Source organism: Bison bison, unplaced genomic scaffold (assembly GCF_000754665.1).
Source record: "Bison bison bison isolate TAMUID 2011002044 unplaced genomic scaffold, Bison_UMD1.0 scf7180017864471, whole genome shotgun sequence".
Classification (NCBI taxonomy): domain Eukaryota; kingdom Metazoa; phylum Chordata; class Mammalia; order Artiodactyla; family Bovidae; genus Bison; species Bison bison.
In genome coordinates, this window is record NW_011495032.1 from 24,599,647 (window position 1) to 24,618,548 (window position 18,902).

The 18,902-nt window shown below is 43.2% G+C and overlaps 1 protein-coding gene across 2 annotated transcripts in view; it reads left to right on the forward strand.

The window, feature by feature from the left end:
• CDK15 (cyclin-dependent kinase 15) overlaps positions 1 to 18,590 on the forward strand; it is a 90,881-nt gene extending 72,291 nt beyond the window's left edge. The window contains exons 11-13 of one of the 2 annotated variants that reach the window (XM_010860980.1): positions 3,336 to 3,384; positions 7,262 to 7,401; positions 18,481 to 18,590. In XM_010860980.1, coding sequence (XP_010859282.1) covers positions 3,336 to 3,384; positions 7,262 to 7,401; positions 18,481 to 18,590 — 299 coding nt within the window. The remainder of the gene's footprint in view (positions 1 to 3,335; positions 3,385 to 7,261; positions 7,402 to 18,480) is intronic. The other variant, XM_010860982.1, reaches the window with a different exon arrangement.
• The last annotated feature ends 312 nt before the right edge of the window (positions 18,591 to 18,902 follow it).

Here is an 18,902-nt window from a genome sequence, read left to right on the forward strand (position 1 = left end):
GCTTAATCTTGTCTTATCCTCCCAGGCAACTGGAAAAGGGTTCCAACTTTACAGATGAGAAACTTCTGAGTCACTTAACTGTAGAGGTGGAGTAATTTCCCCCAAACCCCAGAGCTCAGAAGTGGCAGAAAGGAGATGTGTGAGCCCAGGCTGTGTTCACGTTGCTACACCACAAAGCTAAGGCACACACCTCCGGCCAACACCAAAGACTCAGAAATTAAGCCAGGCTTGTAAGAACTCAAGCTTGGAACACATTAGAATTTCAGTAGACTGAAACAGCAAGTTATGGGTTTCCAAGGAGAACAATAAGGCAGAGATACCTGGGAGGAAAGAGAAAGATGTGATATGCCACATGAGAGAAAGAGGCAGAAAGAAAAGCAGCAAAGGGTAAGGAAATACTTATACTACACTCACTGTTCTAATTCTCACAATAACCCCATGCAGTAGGAGCTCTAATTGTCTCCTTTCTGCAGATGGGAAAACTGAGACCCAGTGAGCAACACCCTCAAGTCACACAGCTGGTTAAGTGGCGTGTTGTTGCTCAGTCACCAAGTTGTGTCCAACTCTTTGCAACCTCATGGACTGCAGCAGGCCAGGCTTCCTGTCCTTCACCATCTCCCGGAGTTTGCTCAAATCATGTCCATTGAGTCGATGCTCTATCCAACCATCTCATCCTCTGTCGTCCCCCTCTCTTTCTGCCCTCAGTCGTTTCCAGCATCAGGGTCTTTCCCAATGAGTCGGCTCTTCTTCACCTCAGGTGGCCAAATTATTAGAACTTCAGCTTTAGCCTCAGTCCTTCCAACAAATATTCAGGGTCGATCTCCTTTAGAATTGACTGGTTTGATCTTGTGGCATTAGTGTGGATTCAAAACACAAGTCAGAGTCCCAACTACATACAGTTTACATTTCCCATCACTTTTCAAAGGAAGAGAAAGAAGGAAAAGCCAAGAGGATTTATTTTGTTTAATGCTGAGGCCAGCACATTCCATTCATTATCTTAATATATCCATAAATTCAACAAATCACTTTGTCCTTGTGAGGTGACTATGACTTCCAACTTGAGGTACAGAAACAGGCTGGCCATAGTGAAAATGTCTTGCTTAAGGTCTCCATGAACCTGAAGCAGCAGTTTCAAACCCACGCTCAACAAGAATACTAAAGCCAGCAATTGTATTAAAAAACTAAATACCCAAACCCCCAGCACCTAGGGCTCATCTAAGGGATAAATACAACATGGGAAAGCTTTGAACTGGATTTCACTACACTGATTGGAAATTGAGATATGACTGGTGAGGACATATTTTAATTTTGTTTGGCCAGGGAAAACTATCAATAGGCAGCAGAAAGTGGTTTGGAAATGAACGTTCTGAATGAATGCCAGGTATTCTGATCTTTACTGGTTATTTGAATTTGGGCACAATCACCCGAGAGAAAGTAAATAACCAGTTTAGACAAGGACTTCCCTTAGTGCCCACCTGGGACTGTAAAATGACAGCACAGTGGCTCACTTTTCTTTGAGTGGGGAAGGTATCCTTGCTTTATAATGTTGTGTTAAGTCTCCACTGTACAATGAACTGAATCAGCTATTTGTATGCATAGATCTCCATTTTGGACCTCCCTCCTAGCCCCAGCCCCCCACTCCACCCCTCTAGGTCAGCACAGAGCACTGAGCCGAGTTCCTGTGCTATACTGCAGCTTCCCACTAGTGATCTGTTTCACACATGGCAGTGCACAGAGGTCAAGCTCAATCTCCCAAGTGGCTCACATTTGATTGTATCTGATCTTGAAAACTCAGCTTAAATCATGTTCTTTGATCATGCCTTTCACTCCCCAGCTCTTAACACCATAAAGTCCATCTTTAATTGAACTTCCTTTTGAAGTTACACAGTAATATGTGATTTTTGTTTAAAAATAAATGTAAGAAAATAAGCGTAGAAGTGAATAGGGTAAGCCCCCATAACCATTATCACAATCAGGTGAGTGGTCTTCCTGGGTTCTTTTCTGTACACTTACAGACACCAATAGGTTGGTATTATCAAAACCATTTTTTGCCCGCTACATTAGATTCTTTTTTGAATAAACAGTCTTGGTGTATCCCAATCCTATAAGAGTTGGAAGAAGAAAACTTTTAAAACCAAAATGATTACATTTCAGACCCAAGGAAAGTATAAAGCAAAGATATAATTGTGGATGAGAGTTGAAATACTCTTTTCTCAATTTGGAGTCAGAAATAGGATTGAAGCAGCCCCAGCTTGTGTCATTGCAGCCCCTTTTATCACTTTACACAGAGTAAGCATTTAATAGTATTTCTTGAATGAATACAAAATCATCTCCTTTTACAGATTTCATTTTGGATTAAACAGTGTCAATATATAAAAAAAAAAAGAAAACCATGCGTCCACATGTAAATGTAGTAAGGAGTGCTCCAATGAAAATTAAAAATCTTATTATCATCCATGTTGGATTATTCAAGCCAGGATTCACTTCTGTGCGTGAAGTATACTGTACATGACATATAAAATTAGTCCCATTCCTTTTTACCGTTTTTGAGTCTTTGAGACTTTGCCGCCTCACTTGTCACATGAATTTTCTTGGAGGGGAGCACTTTTGTTTTCTCAAATGAATTATAAGCTTGGTAAGAGTGGGGAAGTTTCTCACGATTACCTGTGTGTTCTCCCAGCACTCACACGTGTTCACACACCAGATGTCGAGTATTGTGACTGTATTAGTTTAGTTTGCTAGGAATGCCATAACGAAGTGCCACAAACTGAGTGGCTTAAGCCATGGAAATGTATTGTCTCACACTCTGGAGGCTAGATATGAAGCTGAGGTGTTGTCAGGATTCCTTCCTTCGAGGCTCTGACAAAAGGATTTGTTCAGGCCTCTCTTCTTGGCTTGTAAATAGCTGTCTCCTTCTGTCTCTTCATATTGTCTTTGTCTTCCTCCATACATGTCCATGTCTGTATCCAAAGCTTCCCTTTTTATTTGGACCCCGGTCATATTGAATTAAAGCCCACTCTAATGACCTCATCTTAATTAATTATATCTATAACAATCCTATGTCAAAATAAAGCCCAATTCTGAGGTATTTGGGGCTAGGACTTTGGCATATGAATTTGGGAGAAGGACACAATTCAACCCAGAATAGTGACCATCCACAGAATCATAAAATTTCAGAGGGAGACAAGCCTTTAATGTCATTTAGTTTGCCCATCTGATGACTGGATTCTGTCTTACCCAAAGCCAAGAGGAGCGTTTAGAATTTTAATAGTATTTTTGGCAACAGGATTTTAGGATTGTTTTTGTCTTTTAACATGTCCGTGTATGTTTTTCAGAATGGTTCCTGCTGCCTAAGCCTCAGAGCCTTCAGAATGTCTTCAACAGGTAAGAACCGCCTTGGAAAGCTTACCTTTCAGCAGGGCTGAAGGGACATTTCACTCAGCCTCAGTCCACTGAACACTCAGCCCCTGAGCACCTTGATCTGGGGGCCCAAACCCCATGAAGATGCCTCTTGAAGAGGCAGCCACCTGTGAGTCTGTTAGTTTTTCTCTATGAACCATTTTACTTTCAGTGAGTTTGGTCATTAAAATTGTTTTGTGCCCCTCAACCATGCCCGAGGCCCTGAGAACGAGGGAGTGTTGGCCTGTAAGAAAACCTCGTGGGTTTATTATTCTTCGACACAGAGAAACCAAATAACATCATTGAGTGGCTATTGGAAGAGGGGGGCAACGTGATTCATGGAGGTCATGCTTTCCCAGGCCCTCTCTACGCAGTCTCAGCTCAGACCAGGGCAGACTTTTATTACCAGCTTTCAACAAATCCCTAGTTTCTTTTGCAAAGTAAAACAGATAATAGAGACATTCCCGGAATAGTTAGCTAACTAAGCTGTGCCAGGCAACCTCAGGGCTAAGAAGAACTCAGTGTTTTCGGACAATGACCAATTACAATAACCAGTATTATTTGATCTGAGAGTAATTAGCCAAGGCTCTGTTCTTTTTGCTTCAGTGAGGAGGCAAAAAGGGCAGTGAGGAAAACATCAGAGACAGGGGAAAGGAGCTCAAATGTCAAAGAAAAACACACTCTCGCAGGTGGGGAGAAGGGAAAGACATCCCAACTGAACCTTTGAACGCTGTTCTTCCCTGAAAATGTGGTAGGGTTTAACCCAGCCAAAGTTTGTTTGATTTTTTTTTTTCATAGTTACTGTTCATGTGCTTTAAAAAAGCCTCATAGAGAGTGAATATCAGAGCACAAAGAGTAAAATAGGTCGGAACACAGAACTGTGGACTAGCAAAGGATCTTTTTTTGGGAGGGACGATTCTCCCCAGGGTATCCCCACGCTCCACTCTTATTTTCAAACACGCTATATCACCTGAAACTCTCCTGTTTGGAGACAGGTTCCAGGGAACTGCTGTTTATCATTTCATCCAAGAAGCGCAAACTTTCTCTTGCTAGCATAGTCAGGCTCCCCAACCCCTAGCTAGGGAAATCTGGACTTTAGTGCTGTCCTGTGGCTTTCTTCCATTTCACCACTGGCTTCCAAAATAATGGTAGCTCCAAACCTGCACACCATCTTACTACTCTATGCTGCTGCTCTTGGAACCGTCGCATGGCAGGAACATCGCTGCAAGCCCCCCGCAGTTACCCTACCAGCCCTTCCTTCCAGGCTGAGTGGGACTTGGATTGGCCCAATATCCCTCTGGCTTTTCTGAACGTACGCAACACCTCTGCCTTAGCCCAGCTGCCTTAGCTCAGACTGTCTTTGCTCAGATTCTCAAAGTAAGGAGTAATGTCTAGAGATGTGCTATCTCATACCATAACCACTAACCACATGTGACTATTTCAGTTTAAATTATTTAAAATTAGATAAAAAATTGAGTTACTCTACAGATTGATTGTATAGCATGAGAAATTATATCCAATATCCTGTAATAAACTAGAATGGAGTAAAATCTTCAAAAGAAAACCCCCCAAACTGAATCACAATGCTATACACCTGAAACAAGTGCAATTGTAAATCAGTTGTACTTCAATTCAAAAAAACAAAATGAGTTGCTCAGTTGCACTAGCCACATTTGAAGGGCTCACTAGGTACATGTGAGTAGTGGTTACCATATGAGATGGGGCAAAAATAGACTATTTCCATCATCATGGAGCAGGTGGCACTGGCAATAGGAGAACTTGACTGCCAATGCAGGGGACACAAGAGACGTGGGTTCGGTCTCTGAGTCAGGAAGATCCCCTGGAGAAGGATGGCAACCCACTCCAGTATTCTTGCCTAGAGAATCCCATGGACAGAGGAGCCTGGCAAGCTACAGTCCATGGAGTCACAAAGAGCTGGACATGACTGAAGCTACTTAGTTCATCATCACCAGAAGTTTTGTTAGACAGCACTGGCCTAGATTATCACACGAGAAAACTCTTGGCTTTGAGAAGGGTTTTGTCATGGAAAGGGAACTAACATTAGGACGGATGCCCTGGTTTAAGCACATATCCAACTCCACCATCCTATAGTGAAAATGGACTGGCTAAAAATTTTTTCAGAAGATTTCCCCTGATTCTCCTTTGAGACTGATACTGAGTCCTACTGATTTGTACCCGCTTACCCACTCCAGACTCCTATTTCATTGACCTGAAAACCTGTGCCTGGGCAGGGCACCCGTGATGGAGAAAATATCTGCCAGCCCTTTGGGTTACAATCTCTTAAACCAGCCTCCACCTCTGGTTCCCTTTTCTCCTAACTGGCCTGGAAATTTGCAAAGACTGGGGGTTTGAAAATTTCTTCTCTGCCTTAAGTCTGTGAAGCAATTACTCTTGAGTTTGAGAGTAAAGTTCTCTGGTTGCAGAAACAGCTTTATGTCATGGGAATCAAATACCTGAGTTTTTATGCAAATCTTATGCAAAAATTAGGCAAATTCCAAGTCAGGGTCAGGGCTTCCAGCATCGCTGCATCATGGTACCTGGGGAGGAAAGGGTATCTGTTGATGACTTCAGGTTGGTGTGTACATTCAGCATTAAGAAAGCCCATCTGTTTTTGTTTATTTGAGGAGTTGCATGGCAATGCAACTTAGTTCTGAAAGTCAGGCATTAGTTCTGCAGCTAACTGCCTCTCAGAATCAGCAGTTTTCTGTCTTGTGCTTTCCACTTGTAAACCTGTCTGTGGCCTCTAGAGATGGGTGTACTTGAATGATTGGCACTAGATTAGCAAAGACTTTCAGACTTTGTAAGTAAATAGGAAGCATGAAGACCCACCGGGCTTGCAGGGTCAGCCCCTGCCACTCTCCATGGCTTCATAGCAAGCCCGTCTTCTCTTTATCCCAGGCCCACCAGCTGGCCTTTCTTTCTTTCTTTAAAATCACTTTTCTCCGTCTCACACTGGGGGTCTGCAACACCTGCCCCTCCCCCGCCCCAGATCCTCAGTTCTCAGCCCAAATGCTGCTTCCTCAGGAGAGTCTTCCCTGACCCCCTCCTAAGTCAAGTATCTGGACCTTCTTCACAGTTGTGTTTATGCATCTGTATGACCATTTAATTAGTGTCTGATTCCTCTACTGGATTAAGCTGCCAGAAGAGAGCATTCCTGTATCTCCCAGATCCAACCACCTACATAGTAGTTGCTCAACTAATGGATTTGCTCTACTCCAAATTTATAATTCAGCATAAGGTCAACTTGAGGACTTGTCCTTACTGTAATTTGGGTATTTAATTATCTTTCTTGCTTATGCTCTATCTCAGGGGAAACCAATAGAGCTTCTTAGAGAAAGCCCTGGGAGCTGAGCTTCAAAAATGCTGTAAACAAGCCTTTTTTCCCACTCAAGTTTCACCTTCCAGGATCTCTTCTCTCCTTCCTCCCATTCCAGAATTCTGTGCTCACCACCGTTGGAGCCTATTTCCAACTGGGCTTTTCTGCTTGCAAGGGGCTGCTGTATCCCTCAAAGAAAGAATCCTTAATTATATATTTCTGTTTCTATAATTACAATTTTCAGGTCTTTTATGTACACAGGGTACCCAGAGCCATCGTGGAGGGGGTGGGCTGGGGCCTGAATGATGGAATGCTGAAGTTTTGCCTTCATCTTAGTCACAGGACAGGTAACAGTTTCAGTGTGGGGGTTATTTTTCCATTGCCATCAACTTTACTAGTCCCAGGAAAACTCTATCTATCTGAAATTTTTCTAGCCACCTTCTTTTCTTTACTATTCTTCTTTCCCCCTTGACTTTTCAGAAATGAGGCCTCTGGAGAAATTCTGTGTCTCTCTCACTTTTCCAGGCTAGGCAGGGCTCCCGAAGCGGAAGATCTGGCCTCCCAAATGCTGAAGGGCTTTCCAAGAGACCGTGTCTCAGCCCAGGAAGCGCTGGTTCACAATTATTTCAGTGTCCTGCCGGCTCAGCTGCACCAGCTTCCAGATGGTGAGTGAAGGAGTGTGTGTGTGTATGTGTGTGGTGGCGGGGGGTGGGGTATACATGGACGCACATAAGTCTTGGTGTCTGTTTTCTTGAAGCACTGGAGAATCATAGAATTTGCAACCAGAAACATGCTTAGAGCTGGGAAAAGCAAGATGGGACAAAGTCTTGCCCAAGTTTTGTTTGTGGTTTTCTAAAACTCAAAAGTTGAGAGTTGAGGTGACACAGGCCTCCTTGTAACCATCCAAACATTTCCCCTATACACACACCTAGAAAGTAGAAGAGATGAAAGTTGCCTTTGAGTTTGCTTTCGCTAGCATCTGCCAGGAGAAGCCAAACCAAAGTTTCTAACAACCCCCTTTGCTCTTTCCGTTGAGTAAGATGATAGGTGACATGGATACATCAGGAGAGGAGAGCTGGGCCTGTCTTGATTGGAAATCTGATGCTGCCCAAGGAAGTGCGGGTGGGGCATGGGGAGCGGGGAGCATCCTCCCAGGCTGGATGCACTCGGAAAGCACAAGTTACTCTGAAATCAGCCTTGCTGCCTGGGCCTGAAGTCATCCTCCAAATCTGAAAACTGCTGAGGGGTCATGTGGCTGGAGCGCTCCTCATGTTTCTCAGAATGTGGCAAGGAAGGGCTGTGCGGAGGTTGTGGGTACTGCAACCACGGCCCTGGCTGTTTGCCTGGGACCCTCCTTAGGTGGGATTGCTTTCAAAACACCCACCAATCAAGTGAAAACAGTTTTTAGAAGTCCTGAGCCAGAGAAAAGAAAGCTAAGGAAGGTTGTAGGGGCTCTGACTGAGAGGAGGGAACTGGGATGGGGTGTGGTCAGGAACTACTGTCCAAGAGGCTCAGATGCAGGGTCTGACTGATGTCTCCAGGATTTGCAGGCACAGCTCCACAGTATCTGGGATGTGATTTTGCATCTGTCCAAAGCTTTTAATTTGGGGTTTCTCAAGGTATTTTATTATTAAAGTGAGTCATTTAGAATCTCCAAAAATAACCATAATCATACAACCAGGGTTAATGTCATACTTAACCCTGTAAGAAAAATCGGTCATCAGTATTTATTAAGTTGCCATTAAGTGTCGAGAACATATTAAGTGCTATAACATTTGAGCGAAAAAGGAGGCTTGTCCCTGACCTCAAGGAGCCTATGAAGTGGGAGGAAAAGAGGGTGAGGAAGAGGAAACAGGACACCCTCGTACACATATTAGCACAAATCATATCTAAACAGCTAAAGTCTGTGCATAATCAGCTACAGATGTTCAGAGAATATGTGTGCACTGAAGGCAGTCCTCGGAGGAACCGCTGTAGAATAACTCCGGTAAGACAGATGAGACTGGAGGTGACTCCGGAGAGGAATTTGGAAGGAGGGGAGGGACACGGCTTGGCATATGGGTAGACTAAGAGACATTCCAGGCGACTTAACAATTCTTACTCCCTTCTTGGTACCTCCTCCCAAGCTTTATCCCCACCCCCCACTCCCATCTCAATACCCTCTTCCCAGTCTGAGCCCCAAGATCCCCCCTTCTTAGCCTTCTCCTCTTGAGATTGGGACTTTTCTAACTCCCACTTCATGCAAATATACATGCTGGGGGTGTGCACACACACATTCACACCCCTTCTCTCCACTTAACAACATATCTCCCATGAGAGACATATATAAATAAATAAATATAAATAAATCCTCCTCCAGGATTTATTATTCTAGGTCCTGAGAACTAATGAGGACCTTCAGAGTTTTCTGGGTACCAGCTTTTCCTTTAGAGTAATTAGCAGGAAACAATCACTGTGCAAACGGGATGTGTTTGTTAGAAACTCGGGTTTTGATTCTTCCTGGTCATCTGAAGCAAAGCCACCAACAGAGGGGCTCCATTGTACGTGTGTGTGCCTGTGTGTGCATACACGGGCACAGGAGAGGGACCCATCTGTATTCCTTCTCTGTTCACCCAGCCACAGAGCCCAAATCTACTTTGACACTTTTAGAAAAATGAAAAGATGGAATCTTGCAGGAGCCTGCCTGTGCTAAGGGGGGAGATGAGGAGTGCTCACAGCAGGAGGGAAGTTGACTTTTCTTTATACATATAGGGGTTTTTCCATGCAGAGTTTAAATTATGCCTGATAAAAGGAGTTTCGTGGATGTTTCAGTTCTTTCAAATTCTCCTGGCTTCCTCCCAATTAAATGAGGTTTGTCAAAGCCACAGGGCTCTGCTGCTGCTGCCTCGGCCGACAAGCACTTCCTGCAGCGACATCTCGAATCCCCAAGGGAGAAGATGAAAGGGCCAGCGCCAAGAGACAGGGGAAGGGGGGCAGATTGTGTGTGTGTGTGTGTGTGTGTGCATGTGTGTGTGTGTGTGTGTGCGCGCGTGCTTGTGGGGGTGCAGTGTGCAGAAACAGGTTTAGATACAGATTGACAGATAGGACGTGGACAAGAAGGTGGGGAAAGCACAACTAACTACCAGAGAAACTGGAAAGAAAAACAGAGGAAGAGAGAGCAGCACTGAAGCCAGTTTGGGCACCTTGAGAACAGTGGCCACCACCACGTGTGACATGACGTCACCATGTCTTCTAAGGGTGCCCTCTCTTGGCCTGGCAGTGCCAGTCTACGTTTTCATTGTTCATGGCAATGAACCTTTATTAAGAGCCTCCTTTGCAGATAGGGTGCACCAAAGGGTCCTCTCAGTTCCCAACCCTCAAGGACCCAGAGTCTCCATCCCAGGGGCAGGCTGTTCCAGGCGTAAGGACTGTGCAAAAGTCAGATATACTCTTGTGAGTGCTTTGTAAAGAGAGTTTCCCTGCCATAATTATGCAAGAAATTTTGCTCTCTGGTGGCAGTATGGAATCACTTAGTGGGTTATATTTGTATCATTTTATTATTCTGGCTTTATTCCGGTTGCAGGATAACAAAGTTGTCACTTTAAAATATATTCTGTTTCCCCTTTGATCTGGGAGATGCCAGCTCTTATTGTCTGCCCTCTGACGATTTAAGCATGAAGCCTGAGTCTGGGAACTGTGAGAAGAGTGGAAGGACAGCCTACATCCCAGCAAAAGCATGGCACACGAATCCGCCCCCCCAAACGCCAGGGCTGTTCCTATCCATCCATGTGTGTTTCCATGAAGTTGAGAGGTCCCAGATACCACTGTCCCGAGGCTGTGGCAGTAAGCTTATGGCCAGAAGAAATCGAAGGGGAAGGAGTCACTTGCCACAAAATCCAGGAATTCTAGGCTTAGTTCTCCTTCGGAGAGCAATCTTAAGTGGAAAAGCGTGATTACTAGAATGGCAAGCATGTGGAAATTTCTGCCAAGCACTAACATCCTCCCTTATTGACTCTTGAACACCTGAAGAAACATTTGTGGAAGGAGAAATTATTGGTAGTCTCTCTCAAAACACACCCAACAGCAAGCTAATTGCTTTTGCAGATGGCCGGGGAGACGTTGTACCCACACAGCCGTCGGCTTATGGCCACACTTGTGGTACTCACAGCTGAGCCAGCAGTGCAGGACGTCAGCTGGGGCAGCTAGGACCTAAAATTAGGCCCTTGGCAACTCTCTAATCTTAGTGCAGGTTCAGCTTCTTCGTTTAATTCCCTTTGCCCTCAGCATGAACTTGGGCTCTGGGAAAAGAACGCTGCTTAACGATTTGAAAGTGAGGGGAGTAGAAAATCATTAAGCTGCCCCTTCTAGAAACTGGCTCCACTCAGTTCTTGCCAGGCTTCCAAATGTTACCCTTGGAAAGTTAAAACTAATTTTGGAACGGAGCCATTTGGAACCACAGACACTGATCCAGAAAAGTTTTTTTTTTTTTTTAATCTCGGGCAGTAAATGCCACGTGATTTAAGAGTCTGGTGCTTAAGCCATGGTCCTTGATCGTCAGAACATCAAAGGCTATCTCTTTCTGTGGGTTGGTCCCATTTTGCTTTCCAAATCCCAGGCTTGAGCCTCTCCCATTCCTTCCTGGACTAAATCCCCCTTCTCCTTTAAAACAGGTTTCAGCATCTTAAAAAAAATTAAAACTTAAAAGTTTGCAATTGTTTCACAAGTAATTTTGCAAAAACAATTTACCAGAGTCCTTTTTGTCATCACATACTTTGGTACCTGTAGGCATGGCATTGACCTCTACCCTGGAGAAGGGAATGGCAACCCACTCCAGTATTCTTGCCTCGAGAATTCCATGGACAGAGGAGCCTGGCAGACTACAGTCCATGGGGTCTCAAAGAGTCGGACTCGACTGAGAAACTAACACTTCATCACATCACTCTACTATCTATACTCTGGTAATTCATCAGCAGGCCTTATTCATTTTGCCCCCTTAAAATCTGAGAAATTTTTTGTTTTGCTCCAATAAAAGAACTTCCAGCCTTCTTTTAATAATATCTCCTTAATATATTTGAAGGTTCCTCAATATCATATTATAAAGCTGGGTTCCCTTGACCTCTCTCTCCACATACACAAACCCCCAATATAGATTCTGTTTCTTTTACCTTTTAATTATTTTGTTTCATTATTCTATTCTGAACCTATTCCAACTATTCTGCTTATCTCGAGACTATGAACCCACCATAGGCTCAGATTTCTAACAGAGTGGGAGAATTATTTTCATTCATGGAAGATTATTTTCATTTTCATTCATTCATTATTTCATTCACGGAAGATTTGCTGAGGGTCTATTAGATATGAGGGGCTTCACTGGTGGCTCGGTGGTAAAGAATCCACCTGCTAATACAAGACATGTAAGAGACTCGGGTTTAATCCTTGAGTCGAGAAGATTCCCTGGAGAAGGAAATGGCAACCCACTCTAGTATTCTTGTCTGAAAAATCCCATGGACAGAGGAGCCTGGCAGGTTACAGTCCATGCAGTTGCAAAGAGTCATACAAGACTGAGCGACTAAGCACTTGAAGATTAGATAGGAGATTGAAGGACACAAAAATGAATTAGTCTTAGACTCTGTCCTCAAAGAGCTTACAGTCCTTAAGGAAATGAGACAAGAAGATAAACAGCCATAGACCAAGTGTGAAGTGCTCTGGGAGTTCAAAGGAGGCGAGATTAAACTCCAGCTGTAGAGGCCCAGGATGGGTTGGTGAGGTCTTGAAAGATGATAAAGTGAAAGTCGCTCAGTTGTGTCCAACTCTTTGTGACCTTGTGGACTATACAGTCCATGGAATTCTCTAGGCCAGAATACTGGAGTGGGTAGCCTATCCTTTCTCCAGGGGATCTTCCCAACCCAGGAATCAAACTGGGATCCCCTGTATTGCAGGCAGATTCTTTACCAACTGAGGATCAGGGAAGCCCTGAAAGATGAAGGGGAGGAAGGATATCCAGGGAGAGGAAAGTCATCCTCCTCTGAATGCCATCTAATGTCATCCACAGGTGTCTTCTTTGTTAAAATAGTGCAATCCTGACTCATATTCCATCCTAAGTTTTACTCTTTGTCACTGTATGCCTTCTTGCAATGACATTCAATTTAAACATTCTTTAACATGTACTAGAAAAGCTTAGTTTAACTGTTTGTGTGCTAATGATATCAAATCTTACTCTGTTTATTGTTTTTATTGTCTAGTCTAGTCAAAGTTTAACCAGAATATTTTGTCATTCCACAGGTCAGGGTTTAGAGGCTGGGTTTGGTGGGGAAGGGAGATTCCAAGCCAAGTCTCTCAATCCTATTCTGTTTCTAGGAGTTTGTAATTTAACTCAGACTACTCTGTCTACACCCTTTGGAAAAGACTCTGATGCTGGGAGGGATTGGGGGCAGGAGGAGAAGGGGACGACAGAGGATGAGATGGCTGGATGGCATCACCGACTCGATGGACATGAGTTTGAGTGAACTCCAGGAGTTGGTGACAGACAGGGAGGCCTGGTGTGCTGCGATTCATGGGGTTGCAAAGAGTCAGACATGACTGAGCAACTGAACTGAACTGACTCTGTCTACTTTTTAAATCCTCCACTAATCAGTACTTAAAAAGCAAGTTATCCTCTATAACACACTTCTCCACCTTCCATGCTCAGTGTTGTCCCCAGCCCATTTTAATACACTAGAATACAAGTTGTTGGGTTGTGATTTGGCTTATGTGTTGTGTAGAGTTGCCTTGGTAGGAAAAATCTGACTTAACCAAGTTCCTCAGCTCTACCAAGCTCTTAAGTTGGTTACATTTGTTAGCATCATGAACTGAATCTCCAAATAAAGATAAATGCTTCAGGAAGGAGTCAGAGACCTTTTGACAAGAAAAGGATCTTGGGACTCACTGTTCCATATCTTCATTATATGGATGAGTCCCTAACACCCATAGAAGAAGAATAGTGTCTGCTATTTCTTGGACATCTATGTGTTTTACATAAATTCTCATTCAGATAGTAACTGGCAAGGATGGAGCTGTTTTCCTAATATTACATATTAAAAAATTGGGTCCAATTACTTAAAGTTACACCGCTAGTAAGTGGGAGAGGCAAGATTTGACTGTAGGTCAGCCTCCCAAGCCACTCTCTTCCACTCCTCATCCTAGGGAAGATGTCACATGCCCCCAGGTAACATATTTAATATCTCACAACTAAGAGGACTCAATCTTATCTTTAATAAAGACTCAAACCCCTGATCTCTTCCTTAATCTTTAATGTCATCTTGTCTTTGTTAGGGTTTTGTTTTGTTGGGGTTTTTTTGCGTGGGGTGGTGGTAGAGAATAACACAGTCACCCTTGGGTTTTAAGATTTCTTAATCAGTGGTGGTTATTATTTTTTCCTTACTATTACTTATTCGGAGAAGGAAATGGCAACCCACTCCAGTACTCTTGCCTGGAAAATCCCATGGATGGAGGAGCCTGGTACGCTGCAGTCCATGGGGTTGCTAAGAGTCAGACACGACTGAGCGACTTCACTTTCACTTTTCACTTTCATGCATTGGAGAAGGAAATGGCAACCCACTCCAGTGTTCTTGCCTGGAGAATCCCAGGGACGGCGGAGCCTGGTGGGCTGCCATCTATGGGGTCACACAGAGTCGGACACAACTGAAGCGACTTGGCAGCAGCATTACTTATTCAGTTTTGTCAGAAAAATATCAGGAATCAAATCCAACAGGAAATTGGGCAAACATATAAAACAGCAAATTACACAAAGGAAATGAAAAGAGCACACTAACACGTGGGATAAATAGGCAGTCGAACTAGTGATTAAATAAATACAAATAACTGTTAAAGTAGTTATTTTTCCCTTCAACTTAATGACTCCCTGTGCTGGGAAGGTTGTAGTACGATGATTCTCTGCAGGCGGTGGTTTTAGTTGGGGCAACCTTTGCAAAGCATTTTGCCATACCTACCAGGAGCCATAAAAATAACATTCAACCTTATACTTAGGTTCCTGGAAATCATCCAAAGAAACAATTGAACAGGGGAAAAAAAAAAAACCCTAGATGCATAAAAATGTTCATTGCAGTGTTGTCTATAATTTTTTTTAAATAAAGAAACTAAATATTCAACAGAAGAACTGGTTGGATAGATATTATTATATTGACTCAGCATACAGTACTATGTAACCATTTAAAATGGTAATTCGCAGGAGTGTAGAGTAGTATGGAAATGTTTATGCTAAAAGAAAGTGGGATACAAAATTGCATATTATAACGCACCAGTGAAAATGTATTATGCATATCAACAAAACTGGAATGTAGAGTACAAAAATAAAAATGCTCTTCTAGTTAAAGGGAATGGTGGGTAATTTTTTCCTTTTTTCAGTTTTCTTTCATGTGGATGTTATATTGCCTTTAGTGTTTAAAGGAATGAGGTAAGACAAATGGTACAGGGAGTTCAAGCTCTGAATTGAGAGCTAAAGAACCTAAGTTTTCTTCTTTTCTCCTCCAGCATCACATGTATTATTGGCCTTCATAAATCTCAGTTTCTCAGTCTGCACAATGGGTTAACATTAGTTTCCTGTACCCCAGATTAACAGAATGTTTATTTTATACAGCTTTTAACTCACTGAATTCAAGAGTTCAATGTAAATGTGGTCCTGGGAGAATGAGAGGAGGGAGGGAGAGGAAAAGATAAATAGGCACTAATTAATTTTAAAAGGAAAGATCATCTGCTTTAATCGGAAATGCATATGTGCTGTGCCCCTAGTCAGAGTTTTAAGTGCACTCCGTGTTAGTTAGCAACTTCAATTTAAAGTACTGTGTGATCCTTTGGGCTTTGAAGATATGAAGCCTATATACATACACATGAGCTAAAATTACCGCGCAGTCACGGAGGCTGTGTGCACTCTGAATAATTAAATGCACTAAGCAACTCCAGCTGATGGATTGATGATGTGTAAGAGCAGCGCAAAAACCACGTGACAAGGGAAATTACAAGACATTTAGAAATGATGGTTTAATTTCCAAGCTTTCTTTTCTACTTGTGCTTTCTCTTTCAGCCATTACAGGCTAGTAGAAGAGATTTGATTATCTTGTTTCCTGTGAAAGGTTATTTAGCCCCTCAATCCCATTAAGTCACTCTCTGCACTCCAGTGCACTGAGACTCCACCAGGTTATCAGCCCAGGAAGAGTAAATGGAGACACCAGGATCAGATTTCTAAAGGAAGGAAAGTTAAAGCAAAGTTTGAAAGCGGTGACAGCCAACAGCCAGGAGCTTAGAACTCAATTAGACTGAAAGACAACTATGGCATTATCTCATTCCGAAATGATCTAAATACATAAGAATCTAAAAGTTTTAAATAAACTTGTCGTACTGTCTGGATGACTGAATTTCCCTTCTCAAAAAATTTTTAAACACTCACTTTTGTATTTATTTATTCTAAGTGCAAAGCAGCTTCGATAATTATGCTGTCAGATTCAGTAAGCTAATGAGCAGTCAGCGAATGGAAGGTTTTGCATTTGTGAGATTGCTACAGGAAAACCACTCGGCTGCTTTTTTCCTTCTTTTTTTCTTCCCTCTTGTTTTCTTTTTCTTTTTCTATGAGTTGGGAAGGAGAGTCGGGCAGTCCATGGCCAAATTGGAATCCCTTTGATTAACTGGTTGCTTTCCCAGCACTGTTCTGCTGCACGTGTCCCCCCCACCCCCATCCTCCTTCCCGTCTCCTCCCTCCCTCTCTTTCACTTTCTCTCTCTCCCTCCCTCTCTCTCTCTCTGCCTCTCTCTCCCTCCCTGTCTGTCTCTCTCTTCCTCTTTCTCCCTCTCTCTCCCTCTCCTCCCCCTTTTTCTGCTCTCTCTCCCCCATCTCCCTCATTGCCGCTGAGGAACTGTTGCTTTTGAGGGACATTTTTCATGTCACTGTCCCCAAGGCAAGAGGATGTATCTCCCTGAGGGAAGCTCCCAAAATGGTTTGGACTTGAGCCAATTTGAGAGTTATCTGTAAAGTTTAATATGCACTGCTTATTTGAACTGTTTATGCTACAACAGGAGCTAAAAAGAAAGTAGAATACAAAATTGCACATTATAATGTGCCTGGGAAAATACATTATGCATATCAACAAGACTTGATGCCTCCCCTTTCCAGTCTGGCAAATATGTAATTCCAAACCCAAGGAGTCAGGGTTTACCCCAGGCAGCCAAGGCAGAGCAGGCATTGCAAGTTTATTTCTCCCCTTTTGGTGTGAGGAGCTTCGAGCAAACAATATTGATGCATTTTATGCTTGTGGTGCACCAAAGCTGGAGCTTCTCTTTTTGTGAAATTGTGCAGTATTTAGAGCAACCGGTTTGTGCAGCTTGTGAGCCTTGAAAAAGTGATGCCCAGGTAGAAAGATGTCCTGAGCAGGTTTTATCGACGTGCTTTCGTGACACTGTGGCTGTTGTCCCTGGATATTTTTCTCAGATGGTATCTGTGCTGATGCTACTAGCTAATAACAGTGGCTAGTTAACTAGTTAATAACTAGTTAATAACAGTGGATACTAGTTATTAAGAATACATGGTGTGGGACTTACTTGGTGGCCCAGTGATTAAGACTCCATGCTTCCACTGCAGGGAACTCGGGTTTGATCCCTGGTCAGGGAGCTAAGATGCCACAAGCAGCAAGGTATAGCATGTGTATCTTATTTCACTACTCTGGAAACCCCAATAAAAACTATAATAAGGGAATTTAACTTAATTAATTATATACATAAATGGGCTTCCCAAGTGGGCCTAGTGGTAAAGAACCCACCTGCCAATGCAGAAAGACGCAGGAGACATGGGTTCAATCCCTGGGTTAGGAAGACTCCCTGGGGGAGGGCATGGCAACCCACTCCAGTATTCATGTTTGGAGAATCCCGTGGATGGAGGACCCTGGTGGGCTGCATTACTTAGGGTCACAAAGAGTTGGACATGACTGAAGTGACTTAGCATACACACACACACACACACACACACACACATATATAGTATCAGAACAACCAAAGATGTTTGGCATGTATTATGTTCTTTAAACTTATAGCAATCTGCCCAGAAGTTTTATTATCCCCATTTTGCAGGTGAGCCCCTTAAAATGTTAACTTTTAGGGAACTTGGCCCATATCTTTAGCATAATAAGCACCCAGGAATAATATCCACTTAACAAACAAACAAATATTACCCATTTAACTCATTTATAAAAATGCAAACTGCCAGCATTCTGAGCTAACCAAATATATAATATACATATATTCTGCCCCCCTCCCCATTTTTTAATTTACAAAAGTTGCAGTTTAGAGTCTACTTAAATAGATTGCCAAAGCAATCTAATGTAACAGAAATTTGAAACTTTCCAAAATGTATCTGACCTAGCACGAGGCTCACTGCCTGTTGTCGCTGGGACTCCTTGGCTTGATTTTGGCCCTTGTTGTTAGTGTGTGTGTGCCTCCCAGTTCCACTCCTAGTTTTACCACCTTCAACACCAAGCCTAGTGCCTTACCCAAGTGTTCATTTGGTAAATATGCATTGAAATGAATTGAATCGAACAGAAGGCACTTAACAGCTATTCAGTAAAGTGAGTTATCCGTGAGTCAGTATAAGTTATTGGTGGATAAATCCGGCTCACATTTTGACATCTCTTTGGGTGACAAATATTACAACAGACATAAAAAACCACACCGTGAAAGATTCCCAGGAAATAATATGTTGGTGCTTTTCTCTTTTGTTCCCTACAGAGGAATCATTGTTTACAGTTTCAGGAGTGAGGCTGAAGCCAGAAATGTGTGACCTTTTGGCCTCCTACGGGAAAGGTCACCACCCAGCTGGGTTTAGCAAATGCTGGTAAAAAGAAAGGGTGAGATTACCAAGATCTTCCAGGTAAGTGGTTCCAACAGTGTGGGGCCTAGGATGGAACTGAAAGTTATTCACTCTCCAGTGAAGACCTGGTTCCTGGGTTCAGAGATCTCTGTCCTGTGCCTGGCTCTTCATTCTCACTCTGGGCACAGAGGCCTAAGCTCCACAGGCTGTGAGAGGAGGTGGCATCAGCGTGCATCAGCTCCCCCTCCTAGGGGAGGGACAAGACTCCTAAGATGACCTGTACATGTCATTGTAAGGCCTTGAGTTGGTGCACCGGATACAGGACTCCACTGGCATGTTG